At 42.6% G+C, this 21,487-nt stretch overlaps 1 protein-coding gene across 1 annotated transcript in view; it reads left to right on the plus strand.

Annotated features, from left to right (window-relative positions):
* necab3 (N-terminal EF-hand calcium binding protein 3) overlaps positions 1-20,928 on the plus strand; it is a gene marked incomplete at its 5' end in the record, with an annotated part of 84,085 nt that extends 63,157 nt beyond the window's left edge. Inside the window, 5 exons of the mRNA XM_079510417.1 lie at positions 453-506; positions 9,151-9,263; positions 11,893-11,970; positions 18,088-18,179; positions 20,848-20,928. Coding sequence (XP_079366543.1) covers positions 453-506; positions 9,151-9,263; positions 11,893-11,970; positions 18,088-18,179; positions 20,848-20,876 — 366 coding nt within the window. The 3' untranslated portion in view covers positions 20,877-20,928. The remainder of the gene's footprint in view (positions 1-452; positions 507-9,150; positions 9,264-11,892; positions 11,971-18,087; positions 18,180-20,847) is intronic.
* Positions 20,929-21,487: the final 559 nt, after the last annotated feature.

Consider the following 21,487-nt stretch of genomic DNA (forward strand, 5'->3'; position numbering starts at 1 on the left):
TATATAGTTCAAAACACAGCACATTTGCATCCAGCACAGCCTTGTGAAATATATTAGACCAAAAAGATCTGGCATCCCTGTTTTGGGCAAAAAGGTGAAATATCTTTTTTTAAAACAAATAAAGGAAAACAAAATCACGCTCGTCTGAAGTGAGCGCAGCCTTTCATCATAATGATGATGTCCGATGATGTCAATAACATGATGTCCAATCAGATGAGCACATTCCGTGCTCAAACGGACAGACAGACATTCCGTGATCAAACGGCCAGACAGACATTCCGTGCTCAAACGGACAGACAGACATTCCGTGCTCAGACTACTCGGTCTGTTTTTTGTTATGTCATGCATTGTGGTAGCAGCACTGATGTGTAATTTCTTTCCCAACTCGTAAAAGAGATTTCTGTCTCAATGTGTTTTTTACTGGTTAAATAAAAATCACCTCTTCATTTCAGAGTCCGAAGTTGGAGCCACTGAAAGAAGACTCACTGGCCAGCACATACAAGTCTGTGAGTCATCGTGAGATATTTGTACTGCATTACGCATATATTATTAGGAATATTAGGAATATTGCATTGTCATTTTGCAGTTACTTATAGGGCCAACCAATCTTTTATCAGAGGCATGCATAGCTAGTAGCTATTAGCTACATAATCAGCGCAATAGTACATAGTGAAATTTGAAGTTTGTTTAATTTAATTCTGAGAGTGGACTGCTGTACTGTACGTGCAAACCCGCAAAACCTGAAATGATGTCTGAACATTTAAAAGTTAAAACATATTCACACTTGTCTCTATAGGACAATATAGACAACAACGCAAACTTATGTACCGTATACTATCCCGCTCCCCCCAGCTAGACAGTTAAGGGTTGCTTGGCAACAGAAAAAAATATTTTGTGTGAAATTGCATAGCAATACATCCTGCTGAAACACCGAACACTTTCGAGACATCTTGATGGAATACCACCATCAAGGTCAAGCTGTATTTTGAGAACATTGCATCACAAGTGCTGAAATATTCCTAGAGACTACATCACAGCCATCATCTCTCTCACTATACACACACTCCCAGTTGCATACTCATTTAGAATGGAACATTATAGTTAGAAGCTAGAGCCTTGCACGGCAGTTGGATAATAATGCATGTGTAAGTGCATAAACAGCCCCGCAGTGAAGTAATTGCAGTTCCCCCATGCTTATGAGGCATTATGCAAGCTTGTGAGCAAACAAACAGACCTGTTGTTTTCCATGTTAAACATAAAGTACAGCACTGTAGTGTATTGTAAATGGTAAATGGTGCATTTATATAGCGCCTTTATCCAAGGCGCTTTACATAGATTGTGCATTACATTCACCCATTACATTCACCCATTCATACACCGATGGCAGCGGAAACCATGCAAGGCACCAACTAACACATCGGGAGCAATTAGGGGTTCAGTGTCTTGCTCAAGGACACTTCGACAGTAACTCTGGGGGAGCCCGGGTTCGAACTGGCAACCTTGCGGTTCCCATCCAGGCACTCTACCCCTGAGCCACCGCGTATTTTAGTCCCCATTCGATCAACTGATATTCAGTTAATTTATTGGAAAAATGAAGAAATGAAAAGCGCTTGAAAGCAGCATGGTCACTCATCATCGAGTCCATTATGCCAGGGGTTCTCAACCCGTGGGTCGCGACCCCTCGGGGGGTCGCCAAATTATTTTAGGGGGTCCCCAAATTATTTTCCAAAAAAAAAATAGCAGACCTACAAGCTCATAGCGCGCCACTCGGTGGCGCGCTATGAGCTTGTAGATCTGCTATTTTTCAATAGCTAAATTATAACAATGCTTAAAACACCAAAAGGGGTTCCCGCCCAAAATGGTTTAAGGTTATTGTAGCAGTATTGGGGGGTTATTGTAGCAGTATTGGGGGTCGGGAGGGGGCGGGGCGGGGGTCCCGAGACATTGCCAAAGCATTTCCGGGGGTCCCCGGCCAAAAACGTTGAGAACCCTTGCATTATGCCAGGGGTTCTCAACGTTTTTGGCTGGGGACCCCGGAAATGCTTTGGCCATGTCTCGCGACCCCCGCCCCACCCCGCCCCGCCCCCAATACAAACTGACTGCAAAAATAACCTTAATTATAGAGAAAATATCATAAATGAATACTGAAACCAGATATAATCATTAAGGAAGGTTTATGCATGTACTATGTGTACTATGGAAATTCTTCATTTCCATTTTCCAGCCATTCAGTTGGAAAATGGCTTTTTTTCTTTTTTTTCCTCAGTGGTCCTTGAGGGGGTTCCAGGGAGCCCCCAGCAACGTTGGTTAATATAGAAATCACTTTAATCCACTTTAACCCTATATTTTATACATCAGCTACTTGCATTGTTCCCGAGTAGGCATGCAGTTGCCCAACGGACACCGGCCTAATGTCTGAAATAACAAGACATACGTTAAAAAAAACACTGTATATTATGGACAGCTTTTTCTTTCTTTTTTTTTTTCACTTAATTTTTATTGATGAAAAGACGAAAAAAAAAAAGAACAAAAAGAGGAAGACAAAAACAAAAAACAAAAGACAAAGCTGCATTTTTCATATTACAAGATACATTCATTGAAATCCTATTGCATTATCGCTAGGCTGAGAGAAGAGATCCCACTTTTCCCACTTTTTGTAGAACTTATCCTCTTGTAGTCTAAGTATGAATGTTAGTTTTTCCATAACATACAGTTCCTCAGTAATGTCCATCCAATGTACTTTCGTTGGTGGGTCCTGTTGGTACCAGCGTCGTGTGATCGCTTTCTTACTTGTTGCTAAGAGGATGTTGATTAAATATTTATCATGTATTAGAAACTCTTCAGGGATATTTCCCAGCAATAAGAAGGAACAAGTCAGAGGTATCTCAAAACACAGAATGGTCTCCAAGGTGGAGTGGATATCCTGCCAGTATTTCTGAATTTTAGGACAAGTCCAGAATATATGAGCGTGGCCCGCTCCCTTGTGGCCACACTGTCTCCAGCATGGCTGTTCTGTTTTCAATTGTCTTGACTTCATTTTAGGTGTAATAAAGAATCTCATTAGGTTCTTCCAACAGAATTCTCTCCACATTCTTGAGTTGGTGGACGTAATTTGTGTTTTGCACATATTTACCCATTCCTCTGTAGTGATGGTAATCTCCAACTCTTTTTCCCAATTAGTTTGAATGTATTCTGTGGAGTTGGCCATAGCTGAAACCAAGGCATTGTATACACTAGACACTACTCTTTTGGACTCATGATTATGCCTGAATAAAAACCTGTATGACTATGAGATCGTTTGAGGCCACCGGCTCGGAAGCTTTCACCTCCCCCATGAAGTACTCTCGTACTTGAAGGTATCTAAAAAAAATCCTTGTTATCTATACACATACACCTATTTTTCAATTGTTCCAAATTCAAAAACACATTGCCATTCATGGCAGTACAGTAAGAGGAAAAACCATACCGAGCCCATCGCCTGAAAGTTTGATCATACACACCAGGCTTAAAATCTGGATTGTAAGCGGGCCACCTCAACACCCTGATTGTCCTCTCCATTCTGAACTGTTTCACGACTTTGAACCAGATATTTAAAGTAAATATTGTGAATGGGTCTAAGATATCATAGTAGGACTTAGCCTGATCTTTATTCCCAATTAAAGTCTGAATAGGGATGTTGATTGAATTAATTTCCAAAGCTTTCCATTTTGCCTCGCATTCATCATCACACCAACATATTAAATGTCTTAATTGAGACGCATAATAGTAATCCCTCAGGTTAGGAAGGGATAGTCCCCCTCTTTCTTTAGGGAGTTGTACAGTTTGGAATCTGATTCTCGTTTTTTTTCCGTTCCAGATAAATCTAGATATCATTTTGTCCCATTCACAAAACTGTTTGACAGGCACCTCCACTGGTAGAGACTGAAAGAAATATAATATCCTAGGTACAACATTCATCTTGACTGCTTCTATTCTAGAACTTAAGTCCAAGGGTGACAGAGACCATCTCTCTATATCTTTTTTAATTTGTGTGATTATGGGTTGATAATTTGCTTCATAGAGTTTAGATAGGTCCTTAGTCAACCTTATTCCCAGATATTTAATTGATTTCGAGTTCCAATTGAAAGGGTAACGCTCTTTTGTTTCTTCTGAGGGCTTGTAATTATAAGGGAGTATCTGTGTTTTATCCACATTGAGTTCATAGCCTGAGAACCGACCATACATTTCCAAGGAGCTCATCCATCCAGATTTTTTAAATAAATTAATAAATCATCTGCATATAATTATGGACAGCTTTAAACATACATGAGGTAAAAAATAGGAAAATGTGGGAGGGAATTATTTAACCTACGATATAAACTAACTGTTATATAATAGGGTTAGACTTGTACCAGTAGGGATGTGAATGGAAAAAGTTAAAACTAAGGCACTCCATAAATTGACCTGAATGCAGTTGTATTCTCAGAGTTGCAGTGCATTAGTCTTGGAGAAGTACAGTTGGGTGCCACCGATATTGTCCCTTATCATTTGACCCATTTAGGCCTGACCTCCTTCTAAATCCTCCAGTTTTCTGAAATAAATATTTTCACGATTTTTCAAAAATAGCAGACCTACAAGCTCGTAGCGCGCCACTCGGTGGCGCGCTATGAGCTTGTAGATCTGCTATTTTCCAATAGCTAAATTATAACATGTTTAAAACACCAAAAGGGGTTCCCGCCCAAAATGGGTTAACTGTCCTTTTGCGCAGATCACGCAAAACTCAGCAAAAAGAAAAGGACAATATCGATGGCCTCCAACTGTATGAAGGCCTTAGCAGCTGCTAAAGATAAGTCTGTGACTCAGCATTAAGACTCAGCAGCAGTAACTATAGGAGAAGACGACTCACTTTTTATTTTTTTACTGCATGCGCCAATCCAACGGCAATCACATTTGACATTGTTGCATCTGTCAAACGTGTCAAAGATCGTGCCAGTCTAGAGACAAATTCTGCATGAAAGAATTCCTTTCATTCGAGATAGATACATTAGAGTACAAAGAAAGGGACGATGATGCAGAATATAAATGCATAAATGCACACTTCTAAAATCTGTCACTTCAGAGGTATCATGGCAACGCAGTTATTTTGGTGCAGATAAAGTTTCGACACGTATGGCTCTATTTTGGGGGGAAAACAGTCGACACTGGTGTGAAGTGCAGTCAACAGTCAGTGGGCCGTGGTAGATGATGACAGATGGATTTGGTATTTTATGGATTGATTGATTGAAATATGTATTAACAGTTTGCAGAATTCCAGTACATTTCAAGCACAACTCAATACAAAAAACTGTTGACTGTGAGTGGACTACCCAATAAAGCATTACACTAGTTTTTCAAGAGGGACCACCTTGTTCAATTCATCAAAACATGTACACATTTATATATATATATATATATATATATATATATATATATATATATATATAGCCAAAGAACAGAACAGGAATTAATCATAAAGAAGGGAAAAAGGGAAAAGAAACATATACAGTGAGGGGGAAAAGGGGTGGGCAGTGGGGGGGATTCAGATTTTACGGGGGCCAGTTTTGAATTGCAGTCGTCCTTAGGTGCCCTTTGAGAGCGGTTTTGAAGGAGTCAAGGGATGGGAAGGGATTACTGTTGTAATTGTATAGGCCTACTCTACTACAGTGGTTCAATCTGTGGGTGTACACTACAGACAGGAACGTGTGACTAAATAACTACATTTGTTGCCAGGTGAAAATCTGGCAATCAACAGCCCCTAGCCCCTATAGACAGTGACTTAGTCATGATTGGCTGCCCCTAAGCCAATGGGCGCCTGACCCCATACTCTGAAACGCCAACCAGTCATGACAGTCTGAACCAGTGGTTCCCAAGGCGGGGTCCGGGGACCCCCAGGGGTCCTTGAGGGAGTTCCAGGGGGTCCCCATCTAACTGATAGTTAGGAATCAAATGGACCCTTATGGGTCTGTAACTCTGAGAGTGTACAAATGGAACCAAATGGACACAAACGGGTCCATTTGGTTCCATTTGTACACTCTCAGAGTTAAATTAACATTGATTTTACAATATAAATTGGGGGTCCCAGAGATAGAAATGCCATTAAATGGGGGGTCCGTCCGTATACTAATGCATGTCAAACTGGGGGTCCTTGAAATTAAACGGGTTGAGAATCACTGCTAGAGCCGTAAAAACCTTCTCTCATGGGGGTCCCTGGCGTATCTTTTCAAATGGGGGTCCGCGGGCTGATTAGTGTTAATTTGGGGGTCCGACATAAGTACATCGTAAACGAACGAAAACAACGGCCGCGAGGTTGTGACAGAGAAACATACATGTAAATAATAATACTAATAATTAAAATAAAAAAGGGGGAGCTAAGGGGTGGACAGATGCACAATGGAGACAGTGCAGTTAATGATACTCGTGTCATTGTTACAATTTTCTAAAACAGTTTTGGACATGCAAGGTTTCCACCACCCGTCGGCGACGACGATATATTGTACGTCAGCTGGTGCAGTGTTGCAGGTGGATTCAATCACGAGCAATCAAATGATCACTTTTCATTTCCTTTGAGAGCTGGTAATCTCCACACCGTCTTGGAAGCAAAGACTCGGGAGCTGAATATCTCCCAACAGCACAGGGGGGTGGGGGGGTGCACGGGGGGGGGGGATGCATGCAGTCATCCACAACACATCAGCCTCACACTATAGGCAGCCAAGAGAAGATGATGCACATTCTCTCTGGAGGAAATAAATGCATTTAATATGTATGACGCTCATGGTCCTCTGAGAAGCATTTCTCAGTTGAACCCCGTTCCCATGAACCCAATTCATAATCTCCCAGATAAACAACGTTGGTGGACAAAAATGACCTCATCAAGTCCTTACTTAGCAGACATCTGCTCTGCAGGCTCCAATTTGGGTCTGCTCAGACCATACAAAATGTTTTTATGAAAAATGGTTAGTTTACATAAAAATAGTCTATAGTCAAAGCCCCCATGCATGGCTGTTTGGTAGTAGTGGTCTAGTGGAAATATTTCTTGATATTCAATACTTCTACTCCACTACATCTCAGAGCCACATATAGGCTATTGTATACTTTTTACTCCACTACATTTGTTTGACAGCTTTAGTTACTAGTGTCAGTGTGATAATATTAATCTAACTATAAATGCACCAAGTCTCTGTGTGTATACGTACGTCTGACTGTACGTCTGTAATCCACGTAACTGGAGAACCGTTCGCCCCACCGACTTCAAATGACACACCACTGCAGGGGGTGCAGTGGCCGGTGCATGTCGAGTCGGGTCGGACCCACGGTTGTCCAGAACCGCCTCCAAAAAGGCCTCTGCCCGGGCTCTGGAAAGGGCACTCCATATTTGGGCATGCCTGACACAGAACTCCATAAGTCTCTGTGTGTGTGTGTGTGTGTGTGTGTGTGTGTGTGTGTGCGTGCGTGCGTGCGCGCGCGCGTGCGTGCGTGCGTGCGTGCGTGCATGTACTGTTGTAATTCACAAAACTCGAGAACCGTTCGCCACCACCAACTTCAAATTCGACACGCGTTCTACACCACCACATGTCCACAGATGGCATGAGGTGTTGTCATCTGGCGTGACTGTAGACAGATGTGTGATTAGCATGAGGGTCGGGGGTTGTTTGTACACATGCACGGTTGTTATCAGGCATGCAAACTTCCGCAAAGCATGTTTGTGGTGATTTTAGAGTTGTCTGGGTGGGCCCTCCATGCACTATACTACATTGTGCCAAAAATAGCAGTTGGCACTCCGTCTATGTTGCCCTTGGTCCAAGCAGGCGGGCAGCGGACAGTGCAAAACGTGGTCTTTGATGACCCCCAAAAATGCAGTGCTCTGCTGATTTGCAAACCTAGTATTGCACACAGGGACGTGCACACATAGACATCAACGTGGGCTTCAGCCCCTGCCCTTTTACCTGCCTGTAAAACAACTGCCCTTTCCAGACCACGAATGCAGCATTTACTATGGTGGTGATGGTGAAAGAAATGGAAATTACTCTCCTTTCCATGCCATGCCGGAAGGCAGCATTCAGGAGAATTGCTTTTTTCCCGAAGTCTCCTGAACTTGAACACAGAATTTTGCGTTGAACAAATTTGTTTAGAAATCCATGTCGTACACACCGCATCTCCACTAGCTAAAGAGTGCTGGGTTGCTCCCCGACAATAGCTGATCTACAAGCTTGTAGATCAGCTATTTTCAATATTTTTGTCCAAAAGTGCCCTCTTACGGGATTTCAGCCCCTGCCTCTCTAACACTCTTGAACGTCCCTGATTGCACACCTCTCCTCCTCCCCACACACCACCATGGCAACATGCATACGTAGGTGAAGGAAAGCACGTAGGCGAGGGAAAAACACGCCACTCATAACCATATGAAATCTTAGATAGCGTTCCTATTCTGGCCGTAAAGAATGCTGACCATATTCGGCCAAACACGTGGTGAGCTATTTCTTGTATAATGTATAATTGTATAATGTATAATTTCTTGTATAATCTAGTTGTATAATGGCTATTTCAGCTTTGGTGTAGACTAGAGGGAAAAAGAGTAGGGACTAAATACAGTTTAGATAGACCCTTGGGGGACCCCCGTCAACGAGGTACAGTGTATAGCGTTAGAAGTGGTTAAGTGCTGCCCAGTGTTGATTTCGTCGACTAAAACTATAACGAAAAGTGTTCGTCGACTACCTTTTTTCACTGAGGAAAACTAAGTAAAAACGAAATATACACTATAAGCTATGATGACTAAGACTAAATATACTGACAATTTCGTCAACAAATAAAAACTAGAAAATGTTAGGAAGGGACTAGTGGACAAGAGATCCGGCATAAGTAAAAGACACAACTAATTTTACACTTGGTTGCATGCTGAAAATAGGCGATCTACAAGCAACGCAAAGCGTTGTGAGCTTGTAGATCGCCTATTTTCAGAAAGTGTAAAATCAGCCATTACAAATACATTTTAGTCGACTAAATCGACTGTAGAATTAGTCGACTAAAACTAGACACGACAGGTGACTAAAACTAAATGAAAACTATTCAAAAGACCATGGCTAAAACAACATTGATCAACACTGCTTCTGTCTGGTCTTTCTGGGTGCCCACCAGAACATCCTGCTGGTCCAGAGGCAGATGACCGTGGCAGAGGAACACCTGGAAGACTTCCGGAATGTTCTGAAGAGCTACAGCGACGCCACCAACGACCACTCCGACAACCTGCAGTGAGTGGAACGCTTAAAACATATCTCAAAGTGTCCTTGGGCAAAGACACTGAACCCTTACATCGGTGTGAGCTTAATACTTTCAGCGCCATTGCCGTTGATTAAAGTCAATTGAAGCCTAATTTTGATACTGACGCTTAACGCCATTGCCGTTGATTAATGGCAATTGCGCTTTTATAGTGCATTCGATCAATCGAGCCATAATGCTACTTACGTTAGCCGGTTAGCTAGCTATGTTGTTAGCACAACACTAACAATAGATCGTCCATCTTAGATCGTCGTCGCCATAATAATCCATTCTATCCATTTCTTTCAATAAGCCTATCTCACAGAATTTCCCCGCCCCCCTTAATACGCCCCCTTTCGGGGTTAGTGGTGATAGCGTGACGTCACTCCATAGACGCTACATGTTAACAGAGGTCATTTAAGAAGTCTACAACTTTTGTTTTCTCAAGGTAAGGTTTGTTCTATCTGTTCGAGCTGATTTACCATCTTGTTTGCTTCATAATAATATTGGTCTGTCACATTTTTACATTAGAAAATGTACTTAGATTCTCCAGAGAAAAAAACGTGTAAATGCTAATGTTAAAGACACCACTATTTACCGGAAGTGGGCGTGGAAAGCGGGCTGTGAGATAGGCCTATCGCCTGTATCTCCTATTTCTTGTCCCAGATGACATTTTGGTCAAAACAGCGTTTCTTTGACGGCACAGAGCCGGCGATGAGGAGCCCCCAAGTGCACTGGCATGGACCCATATTGTAAACAACAGTTGAACGGGACCTGTTAAACTTCCTAGGATAAGCTCCCTACCGGAAGTCTGGAAATGTGGCTTTTCAAAATAAGAGCTCAAATGAAACAAATGCTGGCGTGAATTAGATCCTAATTTGTCAATAAATGCTAGCGCTGTAAGGGTTAATTGCCACCATTGGTGTGTGAATGTGGGAAGTGAGGACGCTGGCGTCGACTGTTCGCCGCTTCACCTCCCAATGTATGACTGAATGAACCATTGTAAAGCGCTTTGAGCACTTGGAAAAGCGCTATAAAAATGCAATTCATCATTCATCATCTCCATGCATGTAAGTATAGAGCACCGAAGTCTGACGTCAATATCGGTAGAGGGCGCTAAGTCCACGGGTTCATGTACTTTTTATTTGCATTGTAATCCCCATGGGGGGGGGGCATGTTATTCTCCAAAGAGAAAAACTTCCGCGAACCAGGGGAAACCAGGGGATGAGCGAGTGGCGTCAGGACTTCGGCGCTCTATAGGTTTTATAGTATTGGTCGGATAATGTTTTTTGGTGTGTTAAAGAAGTGTAGAATGAGACTGACAGGGTTGTTCCTTTTTTATTTGGGCTTATAAGGCTCACCCATACTAGGCGCTCATAGTCTATCACCTAAACGGTGGTTTAGATACTAGGCGCTCATAGTCTATCACCTAAACAGTGGTTTAGATACTAGGCGCTCATAGTCTATCACCTAAACAGTGGTTTAGATACTAGGCGCTCATAGTCTATCACCTAAACAATGGTTTAGATACTAGGCGTTCATAGTCCATCACCTAAACAATGGTTTAGATACTAGGCGCTCATAGTCCATCACCTAAACAATGGTTTAGATACTAGGCGCTCATAGTCTATCACCTAAACAGTGGTTTAGATACTAGGCGCTCATAGTCTATCACCTAAACAGTGGTTTAGATACTAGGCGCTCATAGTCTATCACCTAAACGGTGGTTTAGATACTAGGCGCTCATAGTCTATCACCTAAACAATGGTTTAGATACTAGGCGCTCATAGTCCATCACCTAAACAATGGTTTAGATACTAGGCGCTCATAGTCCATCACCTAAACAATGGTTTAGATACTAGGCGCTCATAGTCCATCACCTAAACAATGGTTTAGATACTAGGCGCTCATAGTCCATCACCTAAACAATGGTTTAGATACTAGGCGCTCATAGTCTATCACCTAAACAGTGGTTTAGATACTAGGCGCTCATAGTCTATCACCTAAACAGTGGTTTAGATACTAGGCGCTCATAGTCTATCACCTAAACGGTGGTTTAGATACTAGGCGCTCATAGTCTATCACCTAAACAATGGTTTAGATACTAGGCGCTCATAGTCCATCACCTAAACAATGGTTTAGATACTAGGCGCTCATAGTCCATCACCTAAACAATGGTTTAGATACTAGGCGCTCATAGTCCATCACCTAAACAATGGTTTAGATACTAGGCGCTCATAGTCCATCACCTAAACAATGGTTTAGATACTAGGCGTTCATAGTCCATCACCTAAACAGTGGTTTAGATACTAGGCGCTCATAGTCTATCACCTAAACGGTGGTTTAGATACTAGGCGCTCATAGTCTATCACCTAAACGGTGGTTTAGATACTAGGCGCTCATAGTCTATCACCTAAACGGTGGTTTAGATACTAGCCGCTCATAGTCCATCACCTAAACAATGGTTTTGATACTAGGCGTTCATAAATTCTTTGGTGTTGTTTACCCTTTACCCTCTCTCTCTCTCTCTCTTCCTCTCTCTCTTCCTCCCTCTCTCTCTCTCTCTTCCTCCCTCTCTCTCTCTCTCTCTCTCTCTGTCCTCCCCGGTGCTCCTTCCTTCAGGGTGTCAGTTCAGAAGCTCCCAGGGAAGTCGTGCTACATTATGTATGAGTTCTGGCAAGACCGCCTCTCCTGGATGAGGTGGGTACGGTGTGTGCGTGCGTGCGTGTGTATGTGTGTGTGTGTGTGTGTGTGTGTGTGTGTGTGTGTGTGTGTGTGTGTGTGTGTGTGTGTGTGTGTGTGTGTGTGTGTGTGTGTGACAGTCAGATACTGGCTGTGCTTCTGAGCTTGTTGGTGGAAGCGTCCCCTGTTACTGAGGAGGAACAGATGGCCCATCTCTTATGTTGCAGGAACACACATGTAAGCGCTCTCTCTCTCTCTCTCTCTCTCTCTCTCTCTCTCTCTCTCTCTCTCTCTCTCTCTCTTTCTCTTATCCAGTCTGTCACACTCTCTGGGCCCGATTAAGCAGGTGAAATCTAATTACATATCATATTACAGTTTTTAAGACGTGGAGGCGTGGGCAATGTCATATTACAATTATGGGCCTGGTAAGAAGCGCTTTCGTCATGGGAGTGTTTTAGGGAGTTTTGAGGCTTACCCAATGAACATGTCCGTACTATTCTCTTTACGAGTCAGCTGATGTCCTCATACGGAATGCGCCCTTTTCTGCAAGTGGTATTACATTTCTGCAGACTGGCACCATAGACATGACATGACTTTGTCACATTTGGGTTAATTATTCCTATTGCACTGCATGCTGTCACCTTTATGCCTCAAAAGAACAGATCCACAAGCTGTCACAGCCATGATGTGCATAGCTTGTAGGCCTATGTCTCTATTTTGTTAAGTAACTTGCAGTGTTAATTGGAAAGTCATTACAGCGGCGGCGGCGCAGCCATATGCTAATGGAGGGAGATATACGCACATCATCACTTCATTTGTTTCTGTTCTAAGCATGAAAAACAGCTGTAAAAATCTTTATTCTAGTTCATTTGATTCATAAATGAATAACTAAGCCTTTGAAATGGCACCTACCTATACCTTTCAGATCGGAATGGAACTGCGAGTAGATACGCAGCATTGGCTGGCAAATTGGCAATCCATGCGTAATGTTCCCAGAATCGTCTAACCCCCGAACATACAAGTTAGTTTGATATTGTTTAATTCGATAAAAATAGAACCATATACCATACAGCGAATGAAAGCAAGATTCCTAAGGAATATGGGGATTTTTACATTTTAAAAAACGGTTGAGAAATGAGAGAACCATGAGTATTTATAATATCAAAAATTATAATAATAATATGAAAGACAAACTGTGCTGACAAGCTGTGAAGAGCACACCATCCCGACAAGGAGGAAATATAGCCTATAGTGCATGCACGTATATGCACTGTTGCACACACGCTCTTTATTTGTTTCTATTGAAAAACACCAGTAAAATAACTTTATTTCATTCGAGTCTTGCTGCGGCCCCAATGTTATGGTCTTCGCTCGTAGCATTTTATTGAAGAAGAATTGAGTCGGGTGTGATACAGCGTATGAAAGCAAACTTCCCAATGATTATGGAGATGTTTTAATTTTTAAAAAAGGTTGAGAAATTAGCGATATATGACCCTTAACAATCTCAACGTTTGAACAGAAAGCCAGAAAGCCAGAAAGCTCGCTGTTGCCATGTCTCATAGAAACAAGTAAATAGGTCTATAAACATACTCCCAAAAGAATCGCATATAACAGGGGTCAGCAACCTATTTTAAATGAAGTGCCATGTTTTTATTTTCTAGATAGTGAGTCTGCCATATCAAGATTCATTTTAATGACACCACCATTAAAATTTCAAGCATATTTTGATTGTCCACAAATATAAAGTTCTTCCTTCTTTTTACATATTTTCTTGCACATTGTTATAATGATCATTATAAATATATATCCCCCTGCAGTCAGAGTTCATAGTTTTAATGAATGAATGTGATGCATTGTGAGCTGGTAGATCTGCTATTTTCAAAAGTAATCTTTGAAAAAAGTGACAATTGTGGAATATTTTTGAAAAATGTTATTGAAACATTTAAAAACACAAATCTGTCATGGGGGTCACTGGCTTAGTTGGGCAAATGCATTCATCTGGGGGTCCTTGACATGGGAATGTCGCTGTGTGAGGATCACTGGTTTAAACAACATTAGGAGAAAAGCCCAAATAAGCACTTTAGAAACAAGAAAAGCAACCACAACTACCAATATTTACAAGCAACTTTACAGAAAAAGAAGCCGCTTACAGACATGGCAACACTCTCAAGTGTAAAATCAAACAGTGCCTTTTGCATTTAAGAGGTGGTCAGACGCAGGTGGAAACGGTATGCGCTGAGGGTTTTTAGGTCAAGGGGCTTAATAGCAAATAGCGCAAAGCGAAAATAATTAACATATGGACACTCCCCCAATGCTAAAATATTCAGGAACGTGGTATTCCATATGAGTGAGCGTTCACCACGGCTTCCATAATACGAAAAGGCGCAGAGCGAGGCCAAAATCTGTATTACCGCATGGGTTTTTCGACTTGCTTAATCGGGCCCTCTATCTCTCCCGCTCTTTTGCGCACCACCACAACTACATGCATTGTGTGCTTGTGGATTGGCTATTTTCAGTGAAGGAAGTTACTTAAGTACATTTACTTAAGTACTGTACTTAAGTACAATGTTGAGGTATTTGTGCTTTACTTGAGTATTTACAATTTCCAATACTTTTACTTCTACTCCACTACATCTTAAATATTGTACTTTTTTTCTTTCTTCTTTTTTTATCCCATATTAACTTGGACTGAGTTGGTACTAAAGCAGTCATCACTGCTTTAGTACCACACGCTGTACACACGCACTCTGTACACACGCACTCTGTACACACGCACTCTGTACACACACACTCTGTACACACGCACTCTGTACACACGCACTCTGTACACACGCACTCTGTACACACGCACTCTGTACACACGCACTCTGTACACACGCACTCTGCCTAGGGTGACGTGAGGTTAAAGAGGGGGGTGGGGGTCTTTTTCACAGACATTCAGCCAAGATCACGTTTGTTGTTTAAAAACTGGTGTGAAATGACTGTTTGACAGCTGTCAACCTGCCGCCGCCATCTTCACATGTGTGTGGCAGCTCCGCCCACAAAGGTTATCGTACGTTATGTTAAAACAATGAAAATGAGGAGGAGGAGGTGCGTGGGTGGGTGCGTGTGATAATAATTCGTCACACTATCACTGTTTATTTCATTGGCACGTTTGACGGTCAAGGTTTCAGCCTCCAGGAAGAAACCCTAAATACAAAGGGAAGACATATTCACATAAAAACCACACCAGGGGTCTAAGGAAGTACTGTCACCTCATAGAGACATGGAAAACTAAAAAAAAAACGTGGCACTCCATCTCTAGTGCACCGTTGCACTACACACGGTGAAACCGTGCGAAACGCTTGGGAAATCACGAGTCCCCGTGACTGTGAGACAAAAATTTGCTACATTCACGATACGCACAAATGAAGCCATTACACCACCTTTGGTGAATGACACGTGAGATTGAGCGTACAGATTGCACACACTCATTTACACACTTCATTTACACCTGGTCGTGAATTTCCTTGGTGAATCTGGCCCATGGTGTTTACATCCAAGCCATTCGGTTGGAAATTGAATGGATTAAGCAAGGGATAATGTCTGGCTGGGTGGTCATTATTGATAATTAATACAACAGGTCGTTTCGAGGAAGCAATCTGATTGGTTGAAACAGCTTTCTAGCCGTGCTTTAACCACGATAAACCACTTCTGCGATGCCTTAATTTCGGAACTCGCCCGCACAGGCGTGCATAATGACGATAAAGAACGCCCTCTTGTGTAATATTGCTTAAATAAATCACAGACAGTGTCAGGATGTATTTGAATTAGGACCCAAATGCGAGGAAGTCAGAATCTTGAAGTGGATGTTTATTTCCAGGAGAGCAACACCATCAAACAAAGACTTGGAAACTCAGGTTTACACGACGATAATACAACAAAGAACACAACCAAACACAGGGCTTAAATAGGCAACAAGATTAACAGGACACAGGTGAACTCAAATCAAATCAACACAAGGATTGGCTGGGGAAAACAAGACACAGGTGAAACAACACAAGGATTGGCTGGGGAAAACAAGACACAGGTGAAACAAAGAACCACAAATCAGGGAAGGTGATACAAAGCAGGAAACAACTACAATGGAAAACAGGAAATGCAAAGCATCACTTCAAAATAAGATTCAAGAACACCATAGCATTAATTCAGAGTAAGTTTCAAGAACAACAAAAACAACACACGGAAGGCAGATCCTGACAGACTGGACTCTGGAGGGAAAATAGCAGTAAATGTAAATAGCAGTAATCACGGTGAGATCAAATAAGTGCCTTTACACTAGCACTCTAGAGGCAGTGGTGAAAAGGCATACATTCCTCTACCCATTTAATTAAAAATATTTCCAATGTTTCTCCCATGATAACTGCCACCGCTCCGTGACGGTGACACCAAGCTAATTTGCCTCTTGATCTAGCTTTCTAAATATCAGTGGCATGTTTTGCTACATTCAAAACAAAGTCAAATAGCACAAGTTCAATTGCAGTTCAGATTCAAATGTAACTCATTTATATTATTTACATGGTTATTTGATTCTGTAAATGGAGAATACTACACTAATCCAAGGTTGAGGTTGGTAAATATTGGAAAGAGAACACAGAGAAGAAAGGAAGATATTTTTGACTGTGTATGCTGTCTGATTTCTGGTTCCTTGCATCTCTCTCACAGTACATCGTGTTATAATTTTATTGGTCTGTTTTTGTCTTTCATATTTCTCCCTGTGTACATGCCGCACACATCAGTCCTCTATGAAAGGGCCATTTGAAGTATTATTTCTGTACTATCTATTACACTAGAGAGATGTTATAGGGATATGAACTTCATGGTTATTGGACTAAAAGTGATATAGCCTCGCACATCTATACCTTAATAGGCTGGGTGCTGGATCAAACAAAGTAAATATTTTACTTAATAATTGTGGTAACGTTTGAAGGTCTGAGGAAGGGCTTCGGCCCAAAACGTTACCACATTTGAGTAAAATATATTTATGTCTGGGAGCAGAAATTGGTATGCAGACTTTTATTCTTGATAGGGAACTGTTGCAAACACATGCCCAACAAAGGTTCCCCTGCACAATTAAACCAGGGTATTTTCCAATGAGCCTACTCATTGCCCTATGTTGCCTATTCAGACCTATATTCATACTCCACTTTTAGGTGATAAGTTGACCACTGAAAACTACGACATGACGTCACGCCGGCCCACGGTGATATAGCGACTCGCCAAACTCACCCAAACACATCTCTATGTTTTTTACTAACCACTGTTTCGGTGGTCACCTAATCCAGTGGTTCCCAAAGTGGGGTCCGGGGACCCCCAGGGGTACTTGAGGGGGTTCCAGGGGGTCCCCAGCTAAATGATAGTTAGGAACCAAGTGGACCCTTATGGGTCTGTAACTCAGAGAGTGTACAAATAGAACCAAATGGACCCGTTAGGGTCCATTTGGTTAAATTAACTGGGGTCCCAGAGATAGAAATGCCGTAGAAATCTTGGCATATATTTTCAAATAGGCTGGCTGATTAGTATCATTTTGGGGGTCCTTGACATGAAAAAGTTTGGGAACCACTGGAGTATGAATAGGCCTTATGAGGGATACCAAACGAGAGTCAGTAATGCACCATTTCACATAACATACAGTACAGTACATAACCCGCAGAAAGTTGGGTGGTATAGCCACCAGCCACAGTGTGTCCACCGAGGAGAGCGAGTGCTGTCTAAGCAGTTTATATAGCCCAAGGCTGTTCAGAGTACAGCTGTCAGCACCTCTCAGTGAAACCACAGATTTTGAGCTGATTGAGGCGTTAAATTGGCACGTTACCTCCCTTCAATAAGCAATATACTGCCGCTGTGCTGGGGAGTTTCTGCCCAGACCTCTGCTGAGTCTGCTGGAATATGGGCCCTTAGGCCATAGTGACCCAGCTCCACCATAGATATTTAAAATACAAGAAGAAACTAGAAATGCACTCTGTCGAGGTGCCAACTTGCGCCTTGCGCACAAGTAGGCCATACATGGCCTACTTTAAGGTTGCTCAAGCTTACAATCGTGCGCTGAAACTTCTTTGTGATAAACGAGGACCCATTGTGTCTTCCTCCCTGTAGTTACTTGCAGTCCAACACCAGTAAAGACTTCCAGCGCTGCGTCATCGACATGCTGGAGGATCCAGAAGTGGTATCTACCATGCTGCTTCCAGGTGTGTATGGTGTGTGATGGTGATACTGTGTGGGCCTGTTTCAGACACATGCATGCATTTCTACAGAGTATGGTCCTCATTCACAAAGGAGAAATACGCCAGAGTGTAACAGAAGCGTAAAGGTCATGCGTATAGATAGCGGAAAATCCGTCCGATCACGCTACGGTTAAGTCCCGTGTTATTCAGGGAACCAGGTGTAATCACTTAATTTGTGCGGATCGGCGAGTCTATCATTTCCGCATTTTTTTCCAAGCGATTCGCCTGGTGTCGCCTGGTTTGATGGAACATCCACGACCATATAAGGCAACAGGAAATATCGAAATACGTCATCATAGACTGCACAGAGGATTCCCAAGTTTTAAATTATATACAACAGCCGCGATGAGCTTGTAGAGCAGTTAATTTTGACAGGCGGGTCTCTGCACTGACAGATCTTCAAGCAAACAGCGCGAGTTATATGTATATAATAATTATAAACGAAACTTGCCAACTTGGCACGCATTGCTTCACTCCTTGTTAAATGTCAGAACGTTAATAAGTTAACTGATGTTACAGTTACTTTCACATAATGAGAAAGAAGTGAATTTGTACTGTTCACCACACGACCAAATGCTATATTAAAACTCGGCAATGATAAAAGGCCCTATTGATTAGTCTACTGCGGTGATTGATTCCCTGCCCTGATTTGGAAAGCAAATATGGACATGCATGGACACAGGACATATTTTCTTTCTTTTTTTTCTTGTGGGATTTGGACTTAAGGCTATATTTCATCCGATCCAACTACGTTGTATGTTTCCTCAGCTGCAGGTAAGAGTTGGCTATTCTGTGTGTGGCGTCCGCATGTGATCAATATACATTATTATAGATTAATGCTACGACGCAAATGGAGGCAGATAGGTGCTTGCAGCAAAGGCATTTAGGCCTACGTGAAACTTTAATTGGCTGAGTCTCTGTCAACATGCTGATCAGCGAGTTACAGTGGTAATAATAATCATCATCAACAGCCTTTCTTGTCTGTCTGTCCGTCATGTTTGTGAACAAGCGCGAGTGGAGGTGAGCTGGCTTAAAACTATGATATGACTGGCCGACTTTCAAACACACTGATGCCATTCATTCAAATAGGCTAATGTGGTCTTCTATTTTTTATATAGGGCTAATTCCCCCCCCCCCCCACACACACACACACACCGACAGTCAGACTGACTCAAAGGAGCTCCGTAACAAAACAATTTCAATAGGCCTATACTTCAGACATTACTACACTAAACAACGTTGGATTCGTACAGTGCAGAATGCAGATAAGTGTTATTATAATTGTGAGTTTGTTTTTTAACATGCAGCGCAAGTCCGCGAGAGCCGATCTACAAGCTCACAACGCGTTGCACTGCGAGTAGAAAGCTGTCAAGTGAGCAGCGCAATCGCGCATGCTAGAAATATCCTAATAAATAAATAAAAAGGTGTCGGGCTTGCAGGGGCAGTTTCTTTTAATTGATTCAGCATGAAGACTAAAGCCTTCTGAATAAATCTACGCAAGCCGTACACGACCATGAGAGATGGCGCAGCTTTTAGCAGAGTTTCCGACCAAACAACGTCACCGTCAAGTTCACGTTCAAGTTCATGAATTCCCACGTAATGTGGGAATCCACGTAAATGCCTGTCCGCTCACGCTCCGCTCACGTAACATCACTTTATGAGCGTAAACGCCGTTGTGAATGAGGACCTATATGTGTAACGCCCGGGATTCGATCTCGGGTCACCCGTGTGAAAGTCCCAACAAAAAGGGATATCCTATATGGACCGGGAAAGATACTAGAGTTTTGAGGCCATCAGGCTGAGGCTCTGAGCTTAGAGTATATATGAATAGAGACGGCACCGGATTTCTCCTCCCATCCACTTGCATTAAGTTGCTCAAAAGCGCATGAGGCGATTTCACTCCTCCTTCCGGGTAGGAACAGAGTGCATTCTGGGATTGATTGGGCCAAACTCATGAACGCGCTGGCCGTTGACTATCATTGGACTGAAACAGCGTTCCCGTGTCATCATGAACGCGCGCAATGATAGTCAACGGACCAGCGCGTTCATGCGTTTGGCCCAGCGCTGCAATACTAAATTCGGCCACTATGTCCATTTCGCCTCAGGGTTTCCTCCGGGTGCCGTCTCTATTCATATATACTCTAAGGCTCTGAGCCACACTGCTCAGTGGAGTGTGGCTCTGAGCCACACTCCACTTATTTGTGTGTTTGCACTATTATGTATCTATGTATACTGTAAAGCAGCATTTTTATAACTTTCACGCCAGAGCCCCTGTTATGGGAATAGGCACATTTTTTTCAAAGACAATGAATTTTAATAGGAATTAAATGGTAAAAAGCGGCCAAATACATATCATTTTGGGAGTCCTTGACATGAAAAGGTTTGAGCACCACTGACATAGAAACGGGTTTTTCAGAAAACTGTTAGGATTTTATAAAGACATTTGTAGAATCTGTTCTCAGGTCTAAATGGGTTCATCTCTGTCCCTCTTTCTCTGTTTTTTCCCTTTATTCGGTCCCTTGTTTTTCCACCCAATCCTTTTCTTGTCATCCTTCTCTTCCTCCCCTGTCTCTGTCCATCCATCTTCCCCTCCCTCTTTTCTCCTCTTCCCTCTGTTCCTCTGTTCCTGCAGCCTCCTGGTGGATCATGACTAACCACTAACGAGTGAATTCCGCGCACCACATGCACCGCCACCCACGCACACGCACACACAACACACACACACACACACACACACACACACACACACACACACACACACACACACACACACACACACACACACAGACAAACAGACAAACAGACACTGACCGCGACACTCCGAAGCATGCCTGAACAGAAAGAAAAGCAAATGTGCGCGCACACTCTCATACTGTGACATGCCGCCACACGTAGACACACACGCATACACACACTCGCGCGCACACACACACACACACACACACACAGTCACAAACACACACAAGCACATACACGCACGCACGCACGCGCACACACACACACACACAGCAACACACACACCGACACTGCGACACACATAATATACAAGATGAAGAAAATTGCTGAAGGCTTCAAAGAGCTGTGAAAGCGACAGGACACAAGACATGGTATGGCACGATGTACGTGGCACTCTCCTCCAGCTGCATACTTTTAATGTCTCACAGTCTAGTTGGAATACTCATTATTGTTGATGTTAACATCAAAAGAGAGATACACAACATCGTTGGATGGTTGCACATAATATCGCATCTATTTAACATGAAAGTGACTCC

Source organism: Electrona antarctica (genome assembly GCF_951216825.1).
Source record: "Electrona antarctica genome assembly, chromosome: 9".
NCBI classification, from domain to species: domain Eukaryota; kingdom Metazoa; phylum Chordata; class Actinopteri; order Myctophiformes; family Myctophidae; genus Electrona; species Electrona antarctica.